This window comes from Peromyscus eremicus, chromosome 3, assembly GCF_949786415.1.
Source record: "Peromyscus eremicus chromosome 3, PerEre_H2_v1, whole genome shotgun sequence".
Taxonomy (NCBI): domain Eukaryota; kingdom Metazoa; phylum Chordata; class Mammalia; order Rodentia; family Cricetidae; genus Peromyscus; species Peromyscus eremicus.
In genome coordinates, this window is record NC_081418.1 from 58,303,068 (window position 1) to 58,329,976 (window position 26,909).

A 26,909-nucleotide genomic window follows, 5' to 3' on the forward strand; every position below is an offset into this window, starting at 1 on the left:
AGGAAAAGAACTTTATGATCAAACATGGCTTTTTGGGTTGAAGACTTGGGTTCAAATCTGGGCTGTAACCAGACATGGGTGGTTCAGGCCTTTTATCCCAACACTTTGGAAGCAGAGGCAGGTGGATCTCTATCAGTTCCAGGCCACTCTGGTCTACATAGTAAGTTCCAGGCTAGCCGGAGGTATATAGTGACAGCTTGTCTAAAAAAAAGAAAAAAAATTGCCATGAATTTGAGACCAGCCTGGGCTACAAAGTGAGTTCCAGACCAGCCTGGGTGAGAGTAAGATCCTGTTTCAAAATACTAAAATAAAAAAAATAGACAAAAATCCTGGCTCTCTCATTTCCTTCTGTGTGACTTTGGGCTACATAAGCTCTCTGTGCACTCATACACACATACACACACACACACACACACACACACACGTCCCATTCCCCACATAATTACAAATAAAGTTAAAAAAAAAGAAGCGTCCTGATGGTATTTGTAGCTGCTCCAACAAACCCATGAGACGCGTCCTTACCCCTCTGCAGACTCCACTCCTCTGTCAGAGGCATTCCAAGCTGGACAGGAAAGTGTGGGCCCCGAGGGAAGGCCCCAGCTTTGGCCTTTTCACGTCATTCTCAACCTGACCTCCCGATCACTCTGAGATTCCCCCCGCCCAGGTAGACACCGGGCAGTTAGACTGGCAGCCTTGCACTTTCCCTTCAGTCCTTCGGGTTGGTCGGCTTTGTTGCCCCTCCTCTGGATTATAGTCAGGGTACCTGCTTCTCCTTCTCACAGCATGGACAATGAGTTTGAGAAAGGAAATCAGTTGTCTGTTAGTTGATACTAGGCACATGTCCCTCGGGCCACTTCAGCCCCTTCCCCTTACAAACTAAACAAGAACAGCAAACAGGAAACGCTCGTCTTTTAAAAATTACTCTATTATTATCAAATAGAACCACAGTATCCAAAAGGTAATCAGACAGTTCTATCCCCGACTAAATGGCCCTGCATCGCGCCTGTGAGTGGCTGGCAGCCAAATCACCGCCCCCGTGCAGACTGTTTTCATCCATTTTATTGTCAAGGAAATTAACAGCCTGAAGGGGTTCCCCTGGCCCAAGCGCTCCCCCCTGGGGCCCTGGGGAAGCAGGCAACAAGCGACCTGGTCTCACTACCCCCTCCTGGGGAGAAGGGACAGGAGGGGAGGAGGGTTCACAGCAGAAGGGCTTGGGGCGCCCCGCTCCCGCCCACTGGGCTCAGCCTGGGGGCAGCCGAGGCACCTGTCCCAGGGGCCTTAGACCCTTGCACCTGGCTGCTCGTCTGGCCGGGGCAGGGGCGGGGCGCATGCTCACTCGCCCGTGTGGGTCCGCAGGTGGTACTTGAGCGACTGCTTGTAGCGGAAACACTTGGCGCAGTGCGTGCAGGGGTAGGGCCGCTCGCCCGTGTGCGCTCGCTGGTGCTCCAGCAGGTGGTGCTTCTGCGTGAAGCGCTTGCCACACTCGGCGCAGTGGTAGGGCCGCTCACCCGTGTGGATGCGCCGGTGTTCCAGCAGGTGGTGCTTCCGGATGAAGCTTTTGCCGCATTCGGGGCACGCGTGCGGCCGTTCGCGTGAGTGCACGCGGCAGTGGTTGGTGAGCTTCGATTTTTCGCTGAAGCTCTTCTCGCACTCCGGGCACTTGAAGGGCCGTTCACCGGTGTGAGTCCGCTGGTGGCGCAGCAGGTGTGATGGGCGGCTGAAGCTCTTGCCACACAGGCTGCAAATGAAGGAGACCTCGTGCTTGCCTGCATGCACGCGCTGGTGGATCACCAGGCTGATGTGCAAGCGGAAGCTCTTCTTGCATTCCGGACAAGTGTAGGGCCTCTCCCCGGTATGTGTGATCTGGTGCTTGGTCAGGCTTGACTTGTGGCTGAAGCTGCTGTCACACTCAGGGCACTTGTAGGGCTTGGGGCCACCACCACTGCCTGAGCTGGGTGACTTGGGACGCGGCTTGAGCGAGTGCTTGGGATTGAAGGCTGACCCGCGCTCCGGGGAGCCGTAGCCACTGCGCGCCCGATGGATGCGCTGGTGTAGCGTGAGCTGCTGCTTGTGGCGGAAGCTGATCTCACACTCTGCACACTCATAGGGCCCCTCCTTGATGTGGTTGCGCTGGTGGATGATGAGGTTAATCTTCAGCCGAAAACTCTTGCCGCACTCCATGCAAGTGAAGGGCCGCTCGCCACGTCGGTTCCGCTGCTGCTGGCTGGAGGTCCCGCGGTTCTCGCCCAGGTGCCGCTCACCATGCCCATGAGAATGCCCATGAATGCTGGGCACCAGCCTTTTCACTGATGGGTTGCCCAACTGCAGGGGTGGAGGGCTCTCCTCGCCCTCGGGGGACATCTCCCCAGGCAGGGGGGTCTGGTACATACTGGCCTCGTACCTCCCGGAGAGCGGCCCAAGGGGCTGCAAGTGCTGAGGCAGGTCGTCGTCCTCGTCCTCGTCCTCGTCCTCCTCTTGCTCCTCAGTCTTTATCACGATTCCCTCTGCTCCAAGGTTAGAGAGCAAGAGGTTAGCTATTACCTAGAACCTGATCCTGGATAAGACAAGGTGTCATCCTCACCAACAGATTTTGTGCTACACATGTGTATACACACACACACACACAGATATATACATACATTTATCCAAATTCCTCCTTTTGGGAAAATCTAGTTCCCTGTCCCATGATTCCTACCTTCAGATGAGCAGTCGTGAAACCCAGAGCTTAACGGGGCTCTTGAGGAAGCAGAGGAGATGGCTATTTGGCGCCCTGGTGCTCAGGATAGGAAGCTGCTGGAGGATCAGTCCTCAGAGGGAAAGAAACCAGCCCCAAGAACCATTACAGTGTGCCTGAGCTTGTGTTCATGAACTCAAATCTGGGAGCCAGCAAAGTTCCACTTTTCCTGCTGCAAGCCGCAGGAAAACATAATGGAATTCAGCTACAATCACAAAAGCTACTACCTGGAAAAGTCAAGGACTTTTCTGAAGGTCAAGCCATGGCTTAAGAAGTTTTGGTGATATTTTAGCTTTTGTATATATATTAACTGGTTCCTACAGGGATTTTCTTGTAATGCTATGCATGCTTCCGAGAACTAACAGTGTATTTATCTAAAATACCTATCAAGCATCCAAGGCCAAACAATCTCCTGAACTAAGGTCACACCCTTGTGGAAACACATGCTCCCTAGGTCAGGCGGATAGCCTTATTTCTTGTGCGACCTGAGACCCTCCTTTTCTATTACTAACATCATAGACTCCTAACTTCTCACCTAACCACTTCAGGAATGTAGGTTGAGCACACAAATTCCCTTTTTGATATACTAACCGATCATTAGTTCTCAGTTGACCTCCTCATTTACCACTCCCCTTCTGAGTTGTAAAAGAAAGCCTGGTGGTCACTGCCTGAGAAAAACTCTTATCTGCCTTTATGACCCTGTAAGAATTCGAGCCTGGTGACCTTGCTCTGCCAGAGGATTGCTATTGCTTGGGTTTATAACTGGATTTCTGACAGACTTGGGGAGAAATGAGAGAATAAGGAGACTGAGAGGAGGAGAGAGAAAAAAAAGAGAATGGAAGAACTAGATGGGTAAGGACTGGAGAGGAACGAACTGAGATGGGTAAGAACTAGATTGAAGGGCTAGAAGAGAGTACAAGGGAATGAGATGGGAGATGAGGAAGAGCCAGATGGGGAAGAACAAGATGAGAGAGAAGGAGATGGGAGAGGAGCTAAGATGGGTAAGAATGAGATGGATGAGAACCCAGATGGGGCAGAACTAAGATGAGAGGATTAAGTTAGAACTTAGAGGGGACAACAGATAAATGTAGAGAGAAGTCAGGCAAGAAAGGAGCTAGGCACGAGAGCAGAATAGAAGCTGTGTAGAGAGAGAACTGACTCAGAAGAATAAAGTGTATGGACTAAGGAGTTTCGTGTACATAGATTCATTTCATATCATCAAAGATTAAATTATCAGCTAGTTGTAGATTCTTCCCAGACCCTGGGAGGGGACTATCGAGGGGCTGGACCCCGATAGTCCCTGATACTTTTCTTTTGGAGTTAGTGTCTGCAGCGGTCTCAATGGGCACTGATTCATAACTTTCTTCTTCTCCGTCTTCAGACAGTTCTTCCTCCCTGAGCCCACCTGTGTTTCTCATCATACCTTCATTGACCCTCCTCCATTAATTCCTCCCTCCTTCTCAGTCTCCATGTCTTCTTTTGTGATCCTGACTCGTGAGTGACATTTAATACCAACTGAGCTCCTCTCTGGTGGGATTCAGGCTCTGGTTTTCTGGGGCAACCCAGGGAACTACAGATGCAGGTCTCACTGTGCAGCCAGAACAAGGTGTTCTGAAAACACCAGCCTCACAGCTTCCTTCAGGCTCCAGAGGGCAGTGCCCCGCAATGCCCAACTGGTAGAGTCCCCTTACCTCCAAGCTTGGCTTGTCCCTACAGGATCTAAAAAAAAGCCAGGTTCTATGGGGGCCCCTGAGAACCTAAGAACATCTCACTCATTTGAATTCTCCAGGTGCTTTTGTAGTCCGACCTTTGGCATTTCCTAACCAGTTTTAATTGGAGAGGTTTTTTGGTTTGCTTTTGAGACAGGGTCTCTCTATGTAGCCCTGGATGCCTTGAACTCAAGAGTTTACCTCTCCCTGCCTCTTAAGGATTAAAGGTGTGTGCTACCATGCTCAGACTTTTTTTTTTTTTTTTGAGAACATAATTACAACATTTCTTCCCTTTCTTTCCTCCCTCCAAACCATCCCATTTACCCCTCCTTGTTCTCTTTTCAAATTCATGGCCTCCTTTTTAGATGTTATTACACACACACACACACACACACACACACACACACACACACTCCTAAGTATAACCTACTCAGTCTGCATCATGTTATTTATATATATGTTTTCTGGGATGACCATTTGGTGTACCAGGTTTTGTTATTATCTTTTAAGTGTGTATCTGTGTGTGGGTATTGGATCCCACTGGAGCTGGAATTGCAGACAATCCTGAGTTGCCCGAAATGAGTGCTGGGAACTGTCCTCTTAACCACTGAACTATGTCTCCAGTTTAGTTTTTGAATTCTAACAAATTCTTTGTAGAACATTTTATACCTGTCTTTTGTACCTGAGCATACCATGACCCTTTGGGTGATGAATGACCCTTTTACAGGGGTCGCCTAAGACTATTGGAAAACACAGATATTTATTATGATTCATAACAGTAGCAAAACTACACTACAGTTTATGGCTGGGGTCACCACATTGTGAAGGACTGTACTAAAGGGTCACAGCGTTGGAAGGTTGAGAACCGCTGCCCTGCAGCTTGTAACCTGCAGTGTTACAGGAGTGTGCAGAGTGAGCCTCCACACCTGGCCTCTGTGCACTTACTTAAATCTAAGGAATTAGATCCTGACCACTTGACCAAGGATACCATGAGATTTTTACTAACTGAGAATATGCAAATTACAGCCAGATGTGGTGTACGTGCTTGCACTCTCAGCACTTGGAAGGCTGAAGCAGGAGGAATCAAAAATGAGGCCAATCTAAACTACAACTGGAAGCCCCCAGTCTCAAAAACAAACAAATAAAAACACAAACAGGCAACCAAACAGTGGGGCACCGGAAAAGCTGTCAGGAAGGACACTCCAGGGTCAGCACTTAATGCCCCTGCTACAATACAGCATTCCTGGGGAGAGTGAGGACACAGGGATTATGTAGTTATAGGCACTGTGACTTGTCGACCAGAGAAGGATAGGAGTCTCGCAGTCTCTCTCTCTTTAGAGCTTAAAAGGAAAACCCCAGGGCAGGCAAGCTGTAAATCTCAGCAGCTGCTCACAGGAGACTGGAGAAATGAAGGAAAAAGCTATACTGTTTGAGTTAGGCTGGCATGGAGGTCAGAGAGGCGCTCTAGACAAAGCGTAAAGAGAAAGCACACTCAGGCTCTGGCCAGCACAGGGGTGGGGAATGAGGAGGGTAGGGGAGATGGACAGGAAAGGAAAGAGAAGAGTTAACCCTTTCTAGGTTAGGACTCAGAATGGCAGGCAGAGCCAGCAGACCCTTGTATTGGCTCACAAGCACTGCCCACAGTTGTTTTTAAAACATGCTTTTCTTGCAGGGTATGTTGGCACATGCTTTCATTCCCAGCACCGGGAGGCTAGCCTGGGCTACTTAGTTGAGACTCTTGGCTCAAAGACAGACACCACCACCCAAATAAAACAAAACTACCAAACTCCAAAGTCACAACGGTGCTGAGATGAATGAGAAGGAAGAACTCTGCCACTACCTGGGTGACCTTGGACATGTTTCCGTCCTCATCTGCCTTTGAGTTCTTGTTTGAGCCAATCTTGGGCAGAACAACTTCTTTCCTAGGCTGGGAGGTTCCATTAGGCCCACTTGTCAGGAGACAGGGCCCTCCCTCTGCAGCCCCACCCCCACCTCTAACTTACCCGTGCAGCTCCTCTGCTGCACCAGCATCTGCTTGAGCTCGCTGAACTCACTGGAGCCTTCGGTGGACTCCTCCAGTGTGTTCTCTGGCTCCTGCATGTCCAGGTCTGGCTGCTCTCCACAGGGCTCACCCAGCTCCGAGTCCTGGAAGCCATGCTCCTCCACTTGTCCCATCAGCGGCTCTGGCGTCTGCAGACCTTCTGAACCCTCATCGTTGGTCTGCACCTCGATCTTAATCACGATGCCATCGTGTGCTGAGGAAGGGGAGGACACACAGAGCCGTCATGCCACCTCCCCAGGTTTCTACAGTCCTAGCATTTACATGCCAACAGGTCTTTTTAAAGAGACCCTAAAAAATACAACAGAGTTAATGGTGAGCAGAAAGAATTTGCTGGACACTTTGTAGTCCTGAATGCTAATACAAAATGGAGTCAAGTTATAATAGATTAAAACTTTATTCTCTATAAATCCTGAGTTGTTTAGAAAATTATTTCACAGCCAAAACCCAGTTTCTCTCTTGCTGGTCCATTCATGCACCGAGGATCATAAAAAGGTGGCTGTCTCCTCACTTCTCAATCTGACCCGGTTCTACAGACTCCCAGAAGGCCCTTCTCTTGGCCCACATAATTTCTCACACAGGTATAACTGAGAGGGGTGTTTGGGTTTTGTCTGTTTTTAGTTGGACAGACACCGTTAGATAAAGGGCTGTAACATTTGTGTTTTCCTGCACAGATCTATATTAATTTCAGATGGGCTTTATAGATGTAGCATCGTTCTACACAATGGGAACATAATACCCATTTTTGCTTTTCTTTTTTTTTTTTTTTTGGTTTTTTGAGACAAGGTTTCTCTGTGTAGCTTTATGCCTTTCCTGGAACTCACTTGGTAGCCCAGGCTGTCCTCGAACTCACAGAGATCCACCTGCCTCTGCCTCCCAAGTGCTGGGATTAAAGGCGTGAGCCACCACCGCCCGGCCATTTTTGCTTTTCAGTGCAGTCTTTTTTTCCTACTGATTTCCTTTCTCCGCTCATTTCGTCATTTCGAAGATAACTCCTATGATCAGCTGTGATCGCCTCTATGCTTACATAGTTACATTCATATAACATTTTATTCTTGGGTCACTGTTGGAGTTAAAATCAAACAGCCTCCTCTTCTCCTCTGTGATCAATTATCTTGTAGAAATTCCTTCAGGCTGATTTTCCACAGTGCTAACTAGTCTTTTAAACGATCCATATATCCCATCCTGTGGCTCATACAGTAATTTAGCAAGTTATTCCCTAATGGAAAAAACTTTTTGTCCTCATCTTTTGCTACAGTAAACAACACAACAACAAACATCTGTTTATATCCCCAATTACAAAATAGTGGTTTCATTTCTATGGGACCACAGCATCCAAAGATGAAACATTGTTAATTTTGGCGGATCAACCAGATTGCTTTTCAGTTAGGCAATGGAAGCCCATCTTTCACTAGGCTGTGGAAGAGAACCTCTCCCGACATCCCGCCAGCCACATTTTTGCACATGCTCACTTTCCTCAAGTAATGTACAAAGTGGCAACTTTGATTCTTCTTCTTTCCTGTTGTTGCTTCATTTTGTTTTTGTTTTTTGAAACAAGGTCTCACCCTGTAGCCCAGGCTGGCCTGGAACTTGGATCTGCCTGCCTCTGCCTCCCAGTGCCGGGACTAAAGGCACTAACATTAAAGGGCACCGACAGCCCGCCTGAGTCTGCTTCTTGGATGGGGAGGTTTAGATATGGTTTCCTTTTTCTATTGGTCCTTTAAAGTGATTTCGTGTAGGGAGTACCACCTAGTTCTAATTTTTTATTTTTAGATATAAGTTAGTGATGTATCCTAGTCTGAGGGGCGGAGGCAGGAGGATCCAGAGGTAAGGGCTACATGTGCTCCTAAGTGCCGAGCTGTCTTTCTAGCTCCTATTTCTCATTTCTGAGAGAGGCTCACGCTCAATTTTCCAGGCTGTCTTTGAACTCACTCCAGCCTAGTCAGGTCTTAAATTTGTGATTCTCCTGCCTCAGCCTCCCAAACTTCCAGTCCTGGTGGTCTGTGTATCTTTTGAGTATCTTCTAAAGGAGTGGTTCTCAACCTTCCTAACGCTGTGACCCTTTAATACAGTTCCTCATGTTATGGTGACCGCATTATTTTTTGTTGCTACTTCATAACTGTAAGTTTGCTACTGTTATGAATTGTAATGTAAATATTTTGTAGAGGTTTGCTCCTGAGAACCACGGTTCTAAAGACTCAGATGCAGTCAGTTTGGTTCCTATGTAACGGTATTGAGGGGGGTGGATTTACAAGATGGGTAGGTTGGGGGCATTGCTCTTGTGAAGGCAGTGATGCTGGCTAAGAAAAAGTCCTGGGTTTCTCTTCCTCTCATCTCCAGGATGCCATCTGCTGCGCTATGATGTAGCCAGAAGGACTCCTAAGAGTAATGAGGTGTTGGCGACAGGCTCTCGGCAGCCGAAACTGTAGGCTAAACACGCTTGCTTTCTTTTCCAGTGTCAGGATCTCACTTTTCAGCTCAGGCTGGTTTGGAACTTATAGTACAGCCTAGGCAGATCTCAAATTAGCGTTGCAGGCAAGGATGACCTTGAACTCTAATTTTCCCAACCTCTACCTCCCAGTGAATGAGATTATAGAAACACATCACAATGTCTACAACAAAATTGTTTTCTGTATAAATTACCAATTTTGGGGTAGTTTGTTAGAGCAATACAAAACACATCACCCCCTTCTCCAACCTCTCCTCCCTCCTTTAACCTATGTCCACTCTCTCTCCTTATGCTGCCTCTCTTCATTCTGGGGGCCTCCTGAATTGTGCCTCTTTATCCTGCCTCAAGTCCATATTAAATCATTACAGGCCCTCCAGAAACACGACTTCCCTAACCTGCATAAACTCCTGAAAGTATTTTACTTGTCTACTCCCTAAAATAAAATTTCAAAACAGTCTCTTTGCACCTTTTTGAATAAACCTATAGGTAAGCGGGGTCACTACTATAATTGGAACACTTGGGAGGCTGGCAGGATTGTCACAAGCTGGAGGCAAGTCTAGGATACAGCGAAACCGACTAAAAAAAAGTTTCAACAGAAATATGATTTCTTGAGTAAACATTGAGATAGAAATAAGCTTTTTCCTCATCCCTCATTTAATGTCACCAATGGAATCTAAAAACTCCAGCAGTTTTAAATCCATCATTATTTGCTTAAAAAATACACAGCCAAGTTCTTCTTTGATAGCTGGGTTCTTTATACTCCACTCCTCTTCACCGTGAGCCTGTTTCCAATCCCACTTTGCCCATGGAATGTTACCCTAATAGAATGCGCTTTCATGCTTAGAAGCCTTTTGATGATCACCTCATCTGCCACAAAAAAAAATGTTCCTATAAATTAAAAGATATCTTGCTTTCATCTCTAATAGTCACAAGGCTGGACATGTTCATTTCTTCCTGGTTGGAGTTATCCTTAGCGACAATTATGCAGAACGATAAACAGTTATCCAGCACGGAAAATAAAAAAAACTTTGAAAACAAATCTCTTATAAGGGTAAGTAGGAATTTTCCTCAATTAGTTCACTTACTAGAGAATGAACACATGTTCTTACTGTATAATTAGACAGATCAGAATCAGGTCTATTCTGTTTTTCATTTTTTAGACACAGGTATTATGGGTGGGTTGGAAAATGCTCAGGTGGAAAATGTCACTTGATTCTTTGAACTTACCCTAATTACATGCTACAAAAAGCATGGAGTTAACACATCATCAAAAATTGTTCTTAGTCCAGCAGTGGTGGCCCACGCCTTTAATCCCAGCACTCGGGAGGCAGAGCTAGGCAGATCTCTGTGAGTTCAAGGCCAGCCTGGTCTACAGAGTGAGATCCAGAACAGGCACCAAAACTACACAGAGAAACCCTGTCTCAAAAAACCACCCCCCACCCAAAAAAATTGTTCTTAATGGCCACTGGCTAACAATTATGTTCTCTTAATTTTGTTATAAAGCTAAACCTAATGTGCAGTAGGACTGTCATACAGGTCCAAGAGCAATGCCCTTCTGCACACACCTTCCACCAATTTGGATCATTTGGGTGGTGACAGAGGGTTCAACTCAGAAATGCTCCATGTAAGACTGGGACAGGCAGGGGGTGCCCTCTCATTTCTTGTGGTCCTTGAGATGGAACCTGGGATCTCATGCAAGCCAGACATGTCTATTTTTGTTTAAGGTATTGTACCTATGTAGCTTGCTTAATTATGTAAAGTTTTACTCCTTCAAAGCTATTGAGGATAATAAAGAAATACAGGTTAATAGTCACCCATAACTATCAAACTTATAGTCATGTTAGATATGTTTTCAATGTCATACATAGATATATTTAGATAGATAGGTGATCTTCAAATACTTCAAAGATCTACAGAATATGGCATTTAAAATGTTTTAATAACATAAGGTTTTTCTTGACAGTGAGACACGCCTGATCCCAGCAGCACCAATTTACTCCAAAGAAGATGATGGACACTGAAGAAACTCCATATGGAGTTTGCTTTCTTTGTGGCAAACCTAGCCACTGGGCAAAGAAACTGCCCTTGCTTCAATTGCTGACAGTATACTGTCCAAACTAGACCAGTAGGATGCAAAAGAAATTCACTACCAAACTTTGTCAAGACAAGGTAGGACAGTCCTTCAAAATTCCCTGCTTCTCAGAAATGTCTGTCAGATATACTAGGCCTGTAGGCCAGGGTTGGATGCCCCAACATTACAAAAGAACTTTGGGTGATTGTCCAGGCAGCCAGATGTCCCTGTCATTAGGTAACATCACACCCTTCTGGGGTCTTTGATGGAGTTAAAGACTAAATAATTAAACTTATAGTTTTCCTTAGTTATGATAAAAAGTAAATTAGATATAAAACTTTAGACTCACAAAGATAAGATAGATAATGGAATATTTTCTCTGATTTTGCCAAATACAAATGGACTGGATATTGTGACCATGACTCTTACTTGATAAATATATTTGTTGTATATAGTTTTACTGTGTTAAAGTTAAAGCCTTCCTTTTTAATCAAACAAAAAGGGGAAAATGCTGTGGAATAATCCGTTTGTACACTGTGAATATGCATTGCTATCATTGTTAATAACGAGCTGACTAGTCAATAGCTAGCCAGGAAGAGGTTAGGCGGGAGAGCCAAACTGAGGATGCTGGGAGAAGAAGGGTGGAGTCAGAAGCCAGGTGAAGAAGCAGCAGATGAATATGACGTGATGGAAAAGGTACTGCTATGTGGTAGAGCATAGATAAGAAATATAGGTTAATTTAAGATGTAAGGGCTAGTTAGTAACAAGTCTAAGCTATCTACCAAGCATTTATAATTAATAAGTCCCTGTGTGGTTATTTGGGGGAACGGGCTGACCAGACAGAGCTGACTGGCAGGGCAGAAAACCCCACCCACAAGTTCTCTCTTTAAACCACATGTGGGCTCAAGGATTAAGCTGCCAGTGTTCTTGCCCACTGAGCCATATTCTGGTCCCTGTGAGTCATTTTGGAAGTATTTTTGCAGCTTGTTTGTATTTGGTTACAAGATCTTCTTTTAATCTGTGATTCTATGTTCCGGCTAGCTGAGTAGACTTGGGCTGGCCTCACCATTGTGGAGACCTTCCTGCCTCTGTATCCCAACTATTGGGATGATGGGCATGTATCACTGCACCTGGCTGTAACTCTGTCATTTTTAATCTCTGTAATCACTTTTTGTAAAAACTCTATCCTACAAACTGATTTTGAATACATAAAGGATTAGTTGGTTCTTTTTGTTTTGTTTTTGTTTTTGTTTTTTGAGACAGGGTTTCTCTGTGTAGCTTTGAGCCTTTTCTGGAACTCACTCTGTAGACCAGGCTGACCTCAAACTCACAGAGATCCACCTGCCTCTGCTTCCTGAGTGCTCGGATTAAAGGTGTGTGCCACCACCGCCCCGGCTTTAAAGGATTACTTGTTTTTGTTTTTTGTTTTGTTTGTTTGTTTTGGTTTTTCGAGACAGGGTTTCTCTGTGTAGCTTTGTGCTTTTCCTGGATCTCTGTAGACCAGGCTGGCGAACTCACAGAGATCTGCCTGGCTCTGCCTCCCATGTGCTGGGATTAAAGGCGTGCGCCACCACCGCCCGGCCAAGGGTTACTTATTAATGGAGCTTATGCAGTGTTATATTTGGAGAGACTTAGTTAAAATAAACAATTCTTTACTTTAGCATTTTTTTTTTTGTTTGTTTTGTTCTCTAGGGCAAAAGTTGTTTTAAGTTTTCAATGTTTTCAGGGTTAGCCCCAGGCCTTTTCTATCTGCCTCTGCCTCTGCCGCCTGAGTGCTGGGATTAGGGGTGTGCATCACACACCGGGCTCCTCTTTTTACTTTTCAGATAGCTGCTCACTAAGCTGCCCAGCTGGGCCTGTGAACTTTGGATCCAACTCTCTCATCTTCCTAATTAGCAGACATTATAGGCTTTTACCAGTTTTTAGGAAGCCCAAAGGCCTAAATTCTGTGTTCACAGTATTTACTGAATAAAATGGCCCAATATTTCTGTAGTTGATGATGTGAAACTCAGACACCACAAAGAAAATGACCAATTCATCTCAATAAATAAAAACTTAAAGTGGTTATACCAACACAAATATAAATATTAAATACAAAAATACTCCCCAAATTAGGGAAATGTTTTCATAGATAGGACAGGCAATATCTTTGGTTTGTTTGGCTTTTGAGAGAGAGGTCTCACTATGTAGTCTGGCCCGAGACTCCCAGAGACCTGCCTGCTTCAGTCTCTCACTGCTGTGTTAGGTGTTTGTCCAGTCTCCACCTGCCAAATGCTTAGTTCGCAAAGAGCCACAACCAAGAATATTTCTGATATTTAAAACGTCTTTAGAGCAGCGCTTGGGAGGTGGAGGCGGTAGGATCAGAGTTCAAGGCCAGCCTGGGGCTACATGAAACCCTGTCAACACTAACAAAATGCCTTTAGAAATCAATAATGAAAAAAAATAATCTCAAAGAGGAAAAGGAGTACAAGACAGCTCATAGAACCAGACACAAAGGCGAAACTTTTGTACATCACTCTGCGGAGAACTGAAGAAGGGCATCGAAATACTGTTTATGGCAGCGGTTCTCAACTAGGAGTCTTGGTCACACCACTCTTTCACAGGGGCACATATCAGATATCCTGTGTATCAGATATTCACATTATGATTCACAACAGTAGCAAAATTACAGTTATGAAGTAGCAACAAAATAATTTTATGGTTGGGGTCACCACAACACGAGGAACTGTATTAAAGGGTCGAAGCATCATGAAGGCTGAGAACCACTGGCTTATACCCATAGCTCCTGCAAGTCATGCAGAGCTAAAAACTGACTACTGGACAGGGTGTATGGCATCACTTTCATACTTGGATGAAAGCAGACAGACTGAGGTGGTAGTTGAAGGGCATTTGCCAATATCTATTAAATGTTTAAGTGGGCATATCCTTTGACCCAGAAAATCCATTTCTAAAAGTTTCAGGCCATTGCAGAGATCTACTTATAAGGGTCTTTACTGATGCAGCACTAAAACTTGTGAGCCTCCTAAATGCGTATCAACAGGAGAGTATGCAAATAGATCATGAACACTAGAATCTGCTATTAAAAGTAATCTAGATTTAAATCGTAAGACATGTGTCAATCCTCCTGCCTCTGCCTTCTGACTGCTGGAACTGAAGGTGTAAACTACTTGCCTGGGTCAGATACTTTACCAAAAAAAGCTGGCATGTAATGTGCATCTGTATTATTTGAACTTGTTTTACAATAGAATGCACTTATAATTTACAACAATGTGTAAGCATATCACAGAACACTGGAAAGAATAAAAAGGTGACTTAAGAGTTGACTCTTACCATCCCACCCCACCTTGCCTTTTCTTTTTGAGAACCACTGGTATAAACAGTACCTGGATGCTCTTCTTCAGTTCTCAGAAGTCAGATGTGCATACAGTCTCTCTCACCTTAGTGTCTGATTCTGCTAACTGTCCTACAGACAGGGCCTTGGGTAGCCCAGGCTGGCCTCAAACTCACTTTGTAGCCAGGGATTCCAAGGATTCGTGTTTCTCACCTCATGACCCCTAAAAACACACCTTGGGCACTTCTTGAGCTGGTTAGACAGGACCATTCCCTCCAAACCTCTCGCCAGCCCCCAAATGCCTCCCGGTTTCGGTGAGCCCGATGCGGAGCCACAGCTGGCAAGCTCTTGTCCGCAGCTGGCTGTTTCCCTAGAGGTGATCACCTTTTCTTTGCTTTGCTCACTGTTAATGGCCACACAGTCAGCTCCAAATCCTCCTCAGTTCCCAAGCTATGTAATTCTGCTCTCAAAGCATTCACACACATGTAGCATTTATTGATTTCATCTACTTGTAAAAATTCTAGACCTTCTAGTGTACCCAGGATCTTTCACAGCTTCCCACCTTGTCCTCAGTTTTCTCTTCCATCTCTTCCTTCCTTTTTTTTTTTAAATTTGTTGGAGGTAGTGGCAGGAGGATCTGTGAGTTTGAGGATAGCCTGGTATACACAGTGAGCACTAGGACAGCCAAGACTACATAGAGACCTTGTTTCAAACAAAACAAACAAACAACAACAATAAAAGAGCATTTTTTCTTGCAGAGGACCTGGGTTCAATTCCCAGCCACCACATGGTGGCTCAAACTGTCCATAACTCCAGTTTCAGGGGACCCAATGCCCTCTTCTGACCTCCATGTACACTAGGCATGTATGTGGGGCGCACAGATTTACATTCAAGCAAAATACTCATACACATAAAATAAATAAAAATTATGCTAGCGAGATGGCTCAGTGGTTAAAGTGTTTGCTATATAAGCAACCACTTTGGATCCCCAGAACCTATGTAAAAGCTGGTTGGGCATAGTGGCCCACCTATAATCCCAGCATAAGGAAGGCAGAGACAGGGATACCTGAACTAGCCGTATCAGTGAGCTCTGGGTTCAACTGAGAGATCCTGCCTTAATACATACGGTGGAGGGCAATTGAGGAAGACTCTTTTTTGTTTGTTTGTAAAAATTGTGTCTTTTTTTTTTTTTTTTGAGCTGAAGATCGAACCCAGGGCCTTGTGCTTGCTAGGCAAGCGCTCTAACACTGGGCTAAATCCCCAACCCGAGGAAGACTCTTTAAAAAAAAAAAAAATTTACGGGGGCTGGAGAGATTGCTCAGAGGTTAAGAGCATTGGCTGCTGCTCTTCCAGAGGTCCTGAGTTCAGTTTTCAGCAACCACATGGTGGCTCAGGACCATCTATAAGAAGATCTGGTGCCCTCTTCTGGCATGCAGGCACATGTGCAGGTGGAACACTGTGTACATAATAAATAAATAAATCTTAAAAAAAAAAAAAAAAAGATTTACTTATATTGTATAATACGTTCTGTCTGCATGTATTCCTGCAGGCCAGAAGAGGGCAAAAGATCTCAGTACAGATGGTTGTGAGCCACCATGTGGTTGCTGGGATTTGAACTCAGGACCTCTGGAAGAATAGCCAGTGCTTCTAACCTCTGAGCCATCTCTCCAGCCCAAGGAAGACTCTTGACATCATACACAGACATAGGAACCTGCACACACATGAACCGTTACACATACACACATGTATGCACACTATACACACACACATACATAAAACAATTAATTAAGATAAAACAAGACTTGTGTTCCTTCTGATCAACAGATTCCAGATCCCCAAATCTGCCAAGAGTCAGGGTTCTGCAATGACAGTCTGCACTTTTCAGACCAATCTAATAATTCTGTCTATACCATCAATACCTAATGTCCAAACGTCCCAATGTCCAACACCAACTGTCTGTAGTTCAGAACTCTGCTTCTAAACTCCAGACTCTACCCAGCAGCTTTCTCCTTAGAGTCTTGCTGGGACATATTCAAAAGTGAATTTTTATTGTTTCTCTTCATCCAGGCCTCACTGAGTTAGAGGTTAGGAATCATCCTTTGCACCCTCCACTCCCCTTACTCACACCCACCAGTCACTAAGTTTTTCTTGGTCAACAGCCAATACATATCTTGCAAATAGCCACTGTTCCCACTGGGCTGTGCCAAGGGCTCTACATACTGCTATCTCCCAGCTTCCAGTATCTTCCCTTCAATTAGTTCTCCTAGGAGCAAGGAATCTAGTTGTTATTTAGGTCTCTACTAAAATTTCATTGTTCCAAGATTTGTCTTCTTTATTAAATGTTTTTACTGTACTTGTGTGTTGTGTACACATTCATGTGAAGGCCAGAGGATTTGTTGGAGATGGTTCTCTCCTTCTATCATGGGTATCCTGGGGATTGAACTCAGATGCTCAGGCTTGGCAGCAAACACCTTTACCTGTTGAGACATCGTGCTAGTCTATATGATGCCTTTTCTGACCCCCCAAGCTCAGCAAAATCTTCTGCTTTGTCTTTCTTCTTTGGCTGCTTCTTGTCACAGCTGTATTATAGGATATGATTGTGGTTTTTCTGTTTTGTTTTTAAATACTTATATTACTTATGTGTACATCTGTGTGCACAAAGGTCATGTGCACATACCACGTTCATGAACATACTAGAGGAGGTCAGATGGCAGTGAATCCCCTACGGCTGAAATAACAGGCAGTTGTGAACCATCTGATGTGGGTGCTGGGAACTGAACATGGTCCTCTGCAAGAGCTGTACATGCTAATGGCTGAGTCATCTCTCCAGTCCTGTTTTCATATAGTGTAGATGTGGTTGCTAAAACTGGTCTTCTCTACTGGTGTAAGCCTAAGTGAGAGCAAGGACCTCTTGGGTACCCAGCTACGGACAAAGTACCTGATACAAAAAAAAAATCTGATGAACTAAATAATAAACAAACAAGTGAATCTTATGGTATAAAAATTCTTCATAATACGATGTCAGAGGCGACAGAAAGTATACCATGTTATGATATACGTAGTATGTTTTAAACTATATTTTAGATTCTGTTCAATGTTAGACTCTCTCAAACGATCTTATTAGGTTAAATGTATTAATATTTTTAAAATGTTTAAAACAGGGGCTGAAGAGATGGCTTGGTGGTTCAGAGCACTGACTGTTCTTCCAGAGGACCCAGGTTCAATTCCCAGCACCCACATGGCAGCTTACAACTGTCTGTAACTCCAGTTCCAGAGGACCCAACACCCATGGCAAAACACCAATGCACATAAAATATAAAAATTTAAAAAAAGGTTTAAAACAAATGAGAATTCCCCTTTCTGCCATGCCTTCTGGTTTGCTTTGCATTTGCAGGCTGTGAGTACACAGGGAAGGGAACAAATGGATGGACACATGGACGGATGGCATGGACACAACTAATGTGCGTACCTCCAGCTAAGTGCAAATATCTGATTTTTCTCTAGATCTCTTAGGGACCCAAAGCACTGAATGAATTTACTGAGACAGCTCATAAAATTGTCATTCTTGATACACGTGGAACTTAGAAAGTTCTCAGTTTTCTAGATGCCCCTCTTGGTCTATCTTTGGATCTGGTTGAGGGTTGCTCTGCCACCTTCTTGCTAGGGAGAAGACACTGGGCAGATCACCCAGGTTTGTGAAAGGGCAGACACTGACAGTTTCTCCAGTAGCAATTGCCTTTGGCTAAATATTCCATGTCACCTGCCCTCCCCAATGATGTCAGCTCTAAGGGCTGGGAAGGAGACGTGCAAATGGCACAGGCGGGCTCTCCACGAGGCCACTGCTTCTGCAGGAGCTCAGGCCCTGGACACGTGTGCCAGACTAAAACCAGCTCAGCGCAAAGTGGGCTAGGTCATTTGTCTTCCACTCGAACCCTATTCAATGGGAGGCCCATCTGGGATGCAGATGGCAAAAGGAGACAGGGAAAGAGGTGGATGCTACCAGTGCGGCCCCTGGCCTCAAAACCAGTGGGGGCAGCAGCCATATTTCAGGGTTTTGGCCACGAAGCATCTCTGCCAATTCTTGCTTTAAGCCTCCCTGCCCGAGTTCTTCCACACAGAATCTCCCTATTCCCATCCAATTCTTGTTTTCAGATTTTCCTCTAACCAAAGTGTATCCCTAGACCAACCCCTCAACCTCATCTACTTTCAAATTCATCTATTTTTATCTGTGGTACTGAGTTGGGGTAAGCCCCACCCCTCCATCTGATGTTGGGCATCGAGTGCATGGTTCAGGTAGCCATGGCCTGACCCCTCTGAGACTGGGAGCCCAGACAAACCTCCCCTGCCTTGGGTTGTTTCTGAGCTAATGCAGTCTTCAAATCAATGACATTAAATCGTAACAAAGCTGTCTATTGGTCACCAACAGTTCCCCAGCAGAACACTCTCCTTTCTGCAGTCAATAGGATCCCCCAGTGCTGTTCTAGTCGTCGTTTTTTTTTTTTTTTTTTTCCTTTCATTTTTTTGAGACAGGGTTTTCCTGTGTTGCTAGCTCTGCCTGTCCTGGAACTCACTCTGTAGACCAGGCTGGCCTCGAACCCAGAGATCCACCTGCCTCTGCCTCCCGAGTGCTGGGATTAAAGGTGTGTGCCACCACTGCCTGGCTGATGTTCTGTTATACTTGATTGTTACATTCACCACCAAGGACAAGGGGATGTTTCTACTGAGAATCTCTGAGGCAAGTGACTCAAGTCCAAAGGAAAATCCCAAGCAGAGCCTACAAAACTGATGCACCAAGATGTCACTCACAGTAAATGTGTGTAGGCTACTGCCTAGTAAAGTCCATGCTGCCCTCTATTCAGGCAGAGACATGGCCCTTCTGTGGGAAATCTAGGAGGTATGAGCATAACACAGGAATGCCTTCTCTGTGATTCTTCCTGCAAAAAGTATGGCAAGAATGGGTCAGGTCAAAAAAAAAAAAAAAAAAAAAAATCTCCAAGACAATGAACTCTATGCATTCCTACTTATCAGCTACCTGTGCTACTGGTGTCCCCAGAGGACATCTACCTGCAGGCCTCCTCCTTCCTATACAGCTTGCTCAGGTCCTGTCTTGACTGTGGCACTCTAGACTGGAGCTACTGAAAGACCCAGGATGTAGGGCCCTGGGACATCCATTTGCCACTCACCAGCACTGGGGTCTGTGGGCGTCTCACCCTCCTCAGAGTCCTCTTGCTCCTGCATGGCTGGCCTTTCTCCACGCTCCATCTGTGACATGAGGTCTGGTTTGGATATTGCATAGTCTGGGCAGAAGGAAGGAAAGAAAATATTCTGTGGTATTAGGTGGCATTGTATGCTGTAAAGGTGTTATCTGTGGGGATGTGACCTGGAACAGCCCCTCTGCCAGGGGCTGCAATGCTGGGAAATAAATAGGAAGTATTCAGCCTCTTTCCTCAGCACCCGTGTGCACATGTGTCTCACGCTGCTCACAGGGAATGAAGCTTGCCCAGGAGCTTCAGACAAAACTAATCCTGATAAAGTATAAAATTCATAAAACAAAATACTGATAGAGTGAGTTCCTTGTGTGAAAAAGGGTTGCCAGTCATGACGGCTCATGCCTCTAATACCAGCACTTGGGAGCTGGAGACAGAACTGCTGTGAGTCTGATGGCGGCTGGGTCACAGAGGGAGATCCTGTTCCAAAACACACAATAAGAGGCCAGATGTGGTGGCACACACCCTTATTCTCAGCACTGGGGAGACAGAGGTAGGCAGATCTCTGTGAATTCAAGGTCAACCTGGGCTACATTGTGAATTTCAGGTGGGCCAAGGATACACAGTGAGACCCTGCCTCCGATAGAAAAAGAAAAAAGTTAGGCAGGCATGTAGCTCAGTGGTAGAACATGTGCTTAACATGTATGAGACCCTAAGTTCAATCTTCAATATTCCTCAAGAAGTTTAAAATTATTTTGAAATAAAAGATGAAGAAACATGGCAGAAATATTAGAAACATACATATTACCACATATAGCAAATGGTTAATATTCATAATTATATAGAAGCAACCTTTATAATCAGTGAAAATAAGGGCAGAAGTATGAATAGGTAATTCACAGGAGACATACAAATGACCAGCAATTATATAAAAAAAGATGCACAAGTTCACTAATCATCAAATAAATACATTCAAATAAAAATAGTATCATTTTTTCATCTATCAAAGGGACAAATATTTGCCTATATTAAGTACTTGGAATAGAGAAGGATCAGGTGCTCAAGGTCAGAACATCTGAGGCTAGTCTGGGTTACATGATCTTGTCTCAGAAAACAAAACAAAACATGACAGAGATTCAAAACAACAGAAGAAACCAGGGTGTGGAGAAATGGCATTCTCACGTGCTGCTGCAGACAAGACACTGTTCTTGTCAGAGGCTCCTCGGTAGTGCATCCTCTACCCCACAGCCCACTTCACCTCTGTACTGTCAATCACGGGGTCACTGCCCAGATAAACAGGGCTGTTTCTCACAACAGTGAGAGAGACAGAAGCACCATGGCCCAGCAGCAGTACAGTCAAAAGCCAGAGTTCAGAGGCCCAGAGAGAGGGCTCAGGGGTTAAGAGCGCTTGTTGCTCTTGCAGAGGACCGCGGTTAGGTACCCAGAACCCACATGGTGGCTCACAAATCACATGTAACTCTAGTTCTAGGGGACTGAATGCCTTCTTCTGGTCTCCATGGGCACCAGGCATGTATGTGGTACACATGCTAACATGCAGGCAAAACACTCATACATATTTAAAAAAAAAAAGCCAAAGTTCTCCTGGATACTGTACTTTCTTTCCAAGGATTGTGGCCCACAGGTGCTGATGAGGAAACCTGTCTAATGTGAGGTACTACCTTTGTGCAGACTCCACACTACATGTGTAACGGGGCATGCACTGTGCATATGTTTACACATGTACAGAAAAGATGAGAAAGGACAGGATCTAAAGGGGGCCTGGGGGCCTCCTCTGTGGGCTAGTGGTTGCTCTTTATTATGTAATTGTAAATTGTTAACTTTTTATAATTGTGTCTGTATTTTAAAAAACACAAATTTTTTAAGAAGAGTAATGTTAGCCTAAGGAAAAGTATGTCTAAAATTACCTATTTTAGCATGAATCAAAGTTTGTTTTTTAAAAAAGGATTTTTTTTTAAACTTAAAAGTTTTTGAGATTTTTACTTTATGTCTTCAGGCATTTTTGCCTGCATGGATGCCTGTCCACCATTGTGTACAGCACTTATAGAGGCAAGAGGGCATCAGATCTTTTGGGACTGGAGTTACAGATGGTTGTGAGCTACCATCTGGGTGCTGGGAACCAAATCCAGGTCCTCTGGAAGAGCAGCCAATGCTTTTAAATGCTGAGCGCTCTCTCCAATCCCATATTCATTCATTCATTTGTTCATTCATTCATTCATTCACTCGTATTTAACGTGTGTGTTTGCCTGCATGTCTGCATGTGTACCACCTGTGTGCCTCATACCCACTGAGGCCATAGGAGGGTACTGGACTTACAGATAGTTGCCATGTGGGTGCTGGGAACCAAACTGAGGTCTTCTGCAAGAGCAGCAAGTGCCCTTAACTGCTGAGGCATCTCTAGCACCCAAATCCAAGTTTCTGTCCAACAGTGTACTCAACATTCACACCTTTCTCTCTTGTACTTGTGTTTCGGGGAGGCGGGGTATGCAGGTGTGCACACCTGTGTGCATACATGGAGCCAGAGTTTTACATCAGGTGCCTTCTCTTTACTCTGCCCCCTCATTTTCTGAGATAGGATCTCTCACGGAACCTGAATCTGTTTTGACCAGACAGACTAGACAGTAACGCTCCAGGCACCTCCAGCTGTAACTGGGGTTAGACACACACCACTGTGCTGGCCTTCAGGTGAGTGGTGGCGGTCTTAACTCAGGTCTCCTACGCTTCCCAGCAGCTCTTTATCCATTGAGACCCTCAGCTTTTTCTTTTATCTATATCAAAAAATCCTACACATGAGAGAAAAGGATACAGAAAGAAAGTCCATCTTTCCTTTTTTTTTTTTTTGGTCCTTTCATGTTTTTAATGAAAACAAGAATCAACAGACCTTGGTATAAAATAGTTTCTATGAGACTGTGACTTCCTAATGGGGACCAGGACCCTGGGGCCATCTGGCCTTAGTAGCGATAGTGTCCAGCTGTGTGAGTAAGAAAACTAGATCTCTAATCCTGTCCTCAGTCCCTCACTACTGTTATTCCTAGAAGCATTTCACACCCCGCTGACACACAGTAGGCCCTCAGTACATCCATATTCCTCTAGTTACTTTCCTTTTACTAATAATTCACTAGATAATGAATTTTATAAGCAGGATGCAGGGGAAAATGCTCTATGGTGGCCCACCAACATCTAGCCAGCTTTTCCCCTGCGGCCCAAGTGCCCTATAGTCTCTGTGAATAGATTGTTCCATATTGACATACAAGAGTATGTGGGATGTTCGTTTTTGTTTGTTTGTTTGTTTTTTTCATTTATATCACTTTTTTTTTGTTTGTTTTTGTTTTTGTTTTTTCAAGACAGGGTTTCTCTGTGTAGCTTTGCGCCTCTCCTGGAACTCACTTGGTAGCCCAGGCTGGCCTTGAACTCACAGAGATCCGCCTGGCTCTGCCTCCCGAGTGCTGGGATTAAAGGCGTGCGCCACCACCGCCCGGCTATATCACTCTTTTTAAAAGAAAAAATTATCTTATTTTTAATTACATGTGAATGTATGTTTGTGTACATGTGATTCCAGGTGCCTACAAAGTTCAGAAGAGAAGTGTTGGATCCTCTGGAGCTGGGGTTACAGGCAGTTGTAGGCTACCTGATGTGTGTGCTGGGAACTTATAACCACTGAGCAATCTCTAGCCCATTTGTGGTACTCTTTAGAATTCTGTTTGGAGGGCCAGGAGATGGTTCAGTTGGTAAAGTGCTTGCTCTGTACGAATGGGAACACGGCTTTGATCCCCAGCACCCAGCATACTAGGTGTAGTGGTGACCATCTGTGACCCTAGTGCTGGCTGGAGAGGAGAGGGAGGGGAAGGGAGCAGGTAGGTCCCAGACGCACTCTGGCCAGCCAGCCTAGTCAGGTGAACTAGTTCAGTGACAGGCCGCACCTCAAAACACTAACGAGGAGAACAGAGGAAACATTTGACATCGACCTCTGGCCTCCACACACACACACACACACACACACAAAACGAGTAAAATTCTAGTGTGGTATAATCTCAACATCAGGAAGTTGAGGCAGCAGGACTGGGAATTCAAGGTCAGCCTGGGCTAAACTCGCGACAGTAAGATCCTGTTAACCCCATCATGTGCATGGCAGTGCCTTTCTATAACCCCAGCACTAGGGAGCCAGAGGCTGGAGGATCTCAGTGAGCTTGAGGCCAGCACGGTCTACACAGCAAGTTCTAGGCCAGCCAGCATAGCCCTACCTCAAAACAAAACAACACATACACAAAACCAAACCCAAACAAGTACCTCCACCAATTAACCAAATAAAACTGAAACCAAACCAAATGTTTGCCTACTTACCCATGGAGACCAGAGACTCATAGTTGCCCCTCATTACATTCTTGTAGAGCTCCTTCTGCCACTCGGAGAGGTTTCCCCATTCCTGCTCCGAAAAATGGACGGCAACATCATCAAATGTGACAGGGACCTGAAACCAAGCAACCGGGTCAGCAAGGACCAAAGAGCTAACACCACAGACTGTTAAACCCAACCCCCTTCCCAAGGACCGGAGAGGGAAGGCTTTCCTCCCCTGAATTGCTCAGGGGGCTTTCCTAAAAACCGGCTGAAATCTGGCCACATTCCTGGCCAAGGGGTGGAGGACTCATCTTGCCCAGGCCCTCCCTACTTTAGACCATGTAGCCCCAGTAGCAGCAGGGAATGGGCTGAGAATGCACTCTTAGGCCTCACCCTGGACCTTCAGAGACCAGTACGCTTTTAGTGAGACCCTAGAATTCTGATGTACAACAGCCTCCAAGAGGTGCTGGCTTACAGACTCAGTCTGGAACAAAAAGAAACAAAAAGGTTCTTTAGAACCTTCTGGAAAATAAGATTAAAGCCTGTTTCTTAGTTCCTTAAGGATACATCCTGAAATGAGTTTTATTGGCATTAAAGATTTATAAGTAAATTGGAAAAAAAAAGTTAGACAGTACAAAACCTCTAAGAATATAGTTAAACTATATTCTTCTCCCTGTCCAGTCTGATGGTAAACCATTAAGCACTGCTCACTGGTACAATTGTCCCTTGGTACCTGCAAAGGATTGGTTCCAGAATCTCAGGATACCAAAGTCTATAGATGCTGAAGTCTTTATATAAAATGGCACAGTATCTGCATAAAAACTATAAAAAAAACTCCAGCACTTTAAATCACTCCTTGATGGCATGCGATACTGCCTCAATGTGAACGCTGGGTACAGCTGTTATAATCTATCATTCAGGGGACAGCTAGAAAAACGCGTTCATGTTCAGGGCAGACGTATTAACCCAGAGTGGGCAGAAATCAGCATGCGGAACCAGAGCGTGTGGAGGGCAGACTGACAGGAGGGCAGACTCACACACACTCTCCCAAGCCTTCCTCCTGCAGCCTGTCTCAGGCTCTGGGAAGGGCTTGATTGACTCCTTTCTAAGTGGACTTATATACCAATCTGTGCTTTAACAACAGCAGAAATAATTTGCTCTTGGTGAAGCAATACTGGACGTCATGGATCCTTACTTCTTGTTTTTCCTTTCCCAATCATCACTTTCCTTTTCTTTCAACTGAACTAAATCCCTAAGCCATGCTCCCCTGTGGATGGTTTCCTTGGGAAGACCCCAGTGGAATGGGTGTACCTTGGGAACTTCTCCATTGCTGCCTGGGGGCAGCCGCAGGATCCAGAAATTCCTGTTTTTCAGCAGATTCTCCATGTTCTCCAGCCGCCGCTGCAGCAGCCCATACTCCTGCAGTAAGGTCCCCAGCACAACCCACTTGCTCTCCAGATGGTTTGCAAACTCCACGGCCGTTCTCTCGCAGTCCGCGATCTTCTTCTCATTTGTCCCCGTCCTGCCCTCCAGGGTCAGTAGCCGCATGGCCTGGGCCTCCAGTTTCCTCTCCACCGCTTGGACGGCAGCCCACACAGCCAAGCGAGTGATCTCTGCGGTGGGCAGGGGCTGTTCCTTCTGGGCTGTAGAAGAGGTATGGAAGGGAGTGTCCTTTTGCAAAGTGGGACTTTGGAGCAGGGCATCCATGTCAGTCTCGGGAACTGTGGGTGACAGAGTCAGCGAGTCTTTCTCAGGAACTTCAGGAGAGTGGGGTGGAGCTTCCTGATGGTGGGTGGAGTGGGAAAGGAGAGGGGTCCCCTGACCAGCAGCTGAAGGAGAGTACTGGGTTTCTTCTTGGGAAGCCAGGGATCCCTGGTGGTGTGCGTCTTGCTCAGAGGTGGCAGGATACAGGAGTGAAGGTCCCTTCTGGAGAACATGTGACATCTGGCCAGAAGTCTCTTGCTTCGGAGTACTGTCGGACTGGGGCAGGGCACCTTGCCGAGGGGCAGTGGGAGACAAGGAAGGAATTTCTTTGGGGGGAAGAACACAAGAAGGGAACACAGTTTCTCTGGGGAGTCCAGCAGGGGCCTGATGCACAGACTCTTTGTGTGGACCCCTGGAGAATGATAGAGGTGAGGAATGTCCGTCCTCCATGTCCAGATGCTGGACCTGTGTTCAAGGAGAGAAGGAAAGACAGCATTGAAGGTCACAGTCTCCAGCTGGCTAAACAAATCCAAGAGACAAGCACTCATGCTAAAAGGCCCTCAGTTTTTGCGACAGTAAGACACATTCCGAGGAAGCACATCTCTTCTGATAGTGGCACTGATGTGACATCAATGATAAAGCTATCAGGAACAACACAGAAGAGATGGCTATGCTACCTTCTGTTTTCCACAGAAGCCATCTTTCCCTCCACAACACGCTTCAGACATGATGAATGGTGTGCAGGAGGGGAAGGATACCGGGAAGAACTCAGCTCGTGGCTCCATCAATACCTACTGCTGCCCTTTCCACCACAGCCTGCTCCTGTGACTGCTGCCCTTGTCTGTCTGCAAAGCTCTGCAGAGCTGGATGGGCTTGGGGCATGGCGACTGGCTTCTGCTCCAAGTAAAGGACACTGAGACGTAGTGACGGTAACGCGGCAATTCAGCCTCCTCTGGAGCTGTTTCCTAGGCAGAGGGTGCACCGGGGCAGGCGTACACTGCTGGGCTCCCTCACTGTGGTTCTTGAGGTAGGGTTAAGGGAGAAGGTAGGCCTGCAGTGCCTGAAGCCAGGCAGGCATCACACTAGTTTTGAGAGTGTGGTAAGAGTGGTGGGGACCACAGCAGAATAAAGGTAAGTTTCCTTCTGGCAGTCTGATGCCCATCTTGCCACATCCACGTTAAAATCTTGAACCACTAGGGAGGTGAAGCCATGCTCTTCTGTGGGTGCCTAGTCCACTTACCTAGCCATTCAATACCTTTACTGGATCTAAACGGAATTTTTCTAACCATTTT

At 45.6% G+C, this 26,909-nt stretch overlaps 1 protein-coding gene across 1 annotated transcript; it reads right to left on the reverse strand.

Annotated features, from left to right (window-relative positions):
• Nucleotides 1–764: 764 nt before the first annotated feature.
• Nucleotides 765–26,318, reverse strand: Znf777 (zinc finger protein 777). Its single transcript, XM_059257687.1, has 5 exons — nt 25,225–26,318; nt 23,920–24,046; nt 19,537–19,650; nt 6,447–6,698; nt 765–2,504 (listed from the first exon to the last, which is right to left on the reverse strand). Exons 1-5 carry the CDS (start codon nt 26,065–26,067, stop codon nt 1,333–1,335), a joined length of 2,508 nt encoding a protein of 835 aa, XP_059113670.1. The 5' UTR covers nt 26,068–26,318; the 3' UTR covers nt 765–1,332.
• Between the last annotated feature and the right edge of the window lie 591 nt (nt 26,319–26,909).

Coding starts and splice junctions, on each gene's coding strand:
- Znf777 (XM_059257687.1), bottom strand. CDS start 26,067: ATGGAGGACGGACATTCCTCACCTCTATCATTCTCCAGGGGTCCACAC. Junction 24,047..25,224: donor GCAATGGAGAAGTTCCCAAG/GTACACCCATTC, acceptor GCTTGGTTTCAG/GTCCCTGTCACATTTGATGA. Junction 2,505..6,446: donor GCAGCAGAGGAGCTGCACGG/GTAAGTTAGAGG, acceptor ACCTTGGAGCAG/AGGGAATCGTGATAAAGACT.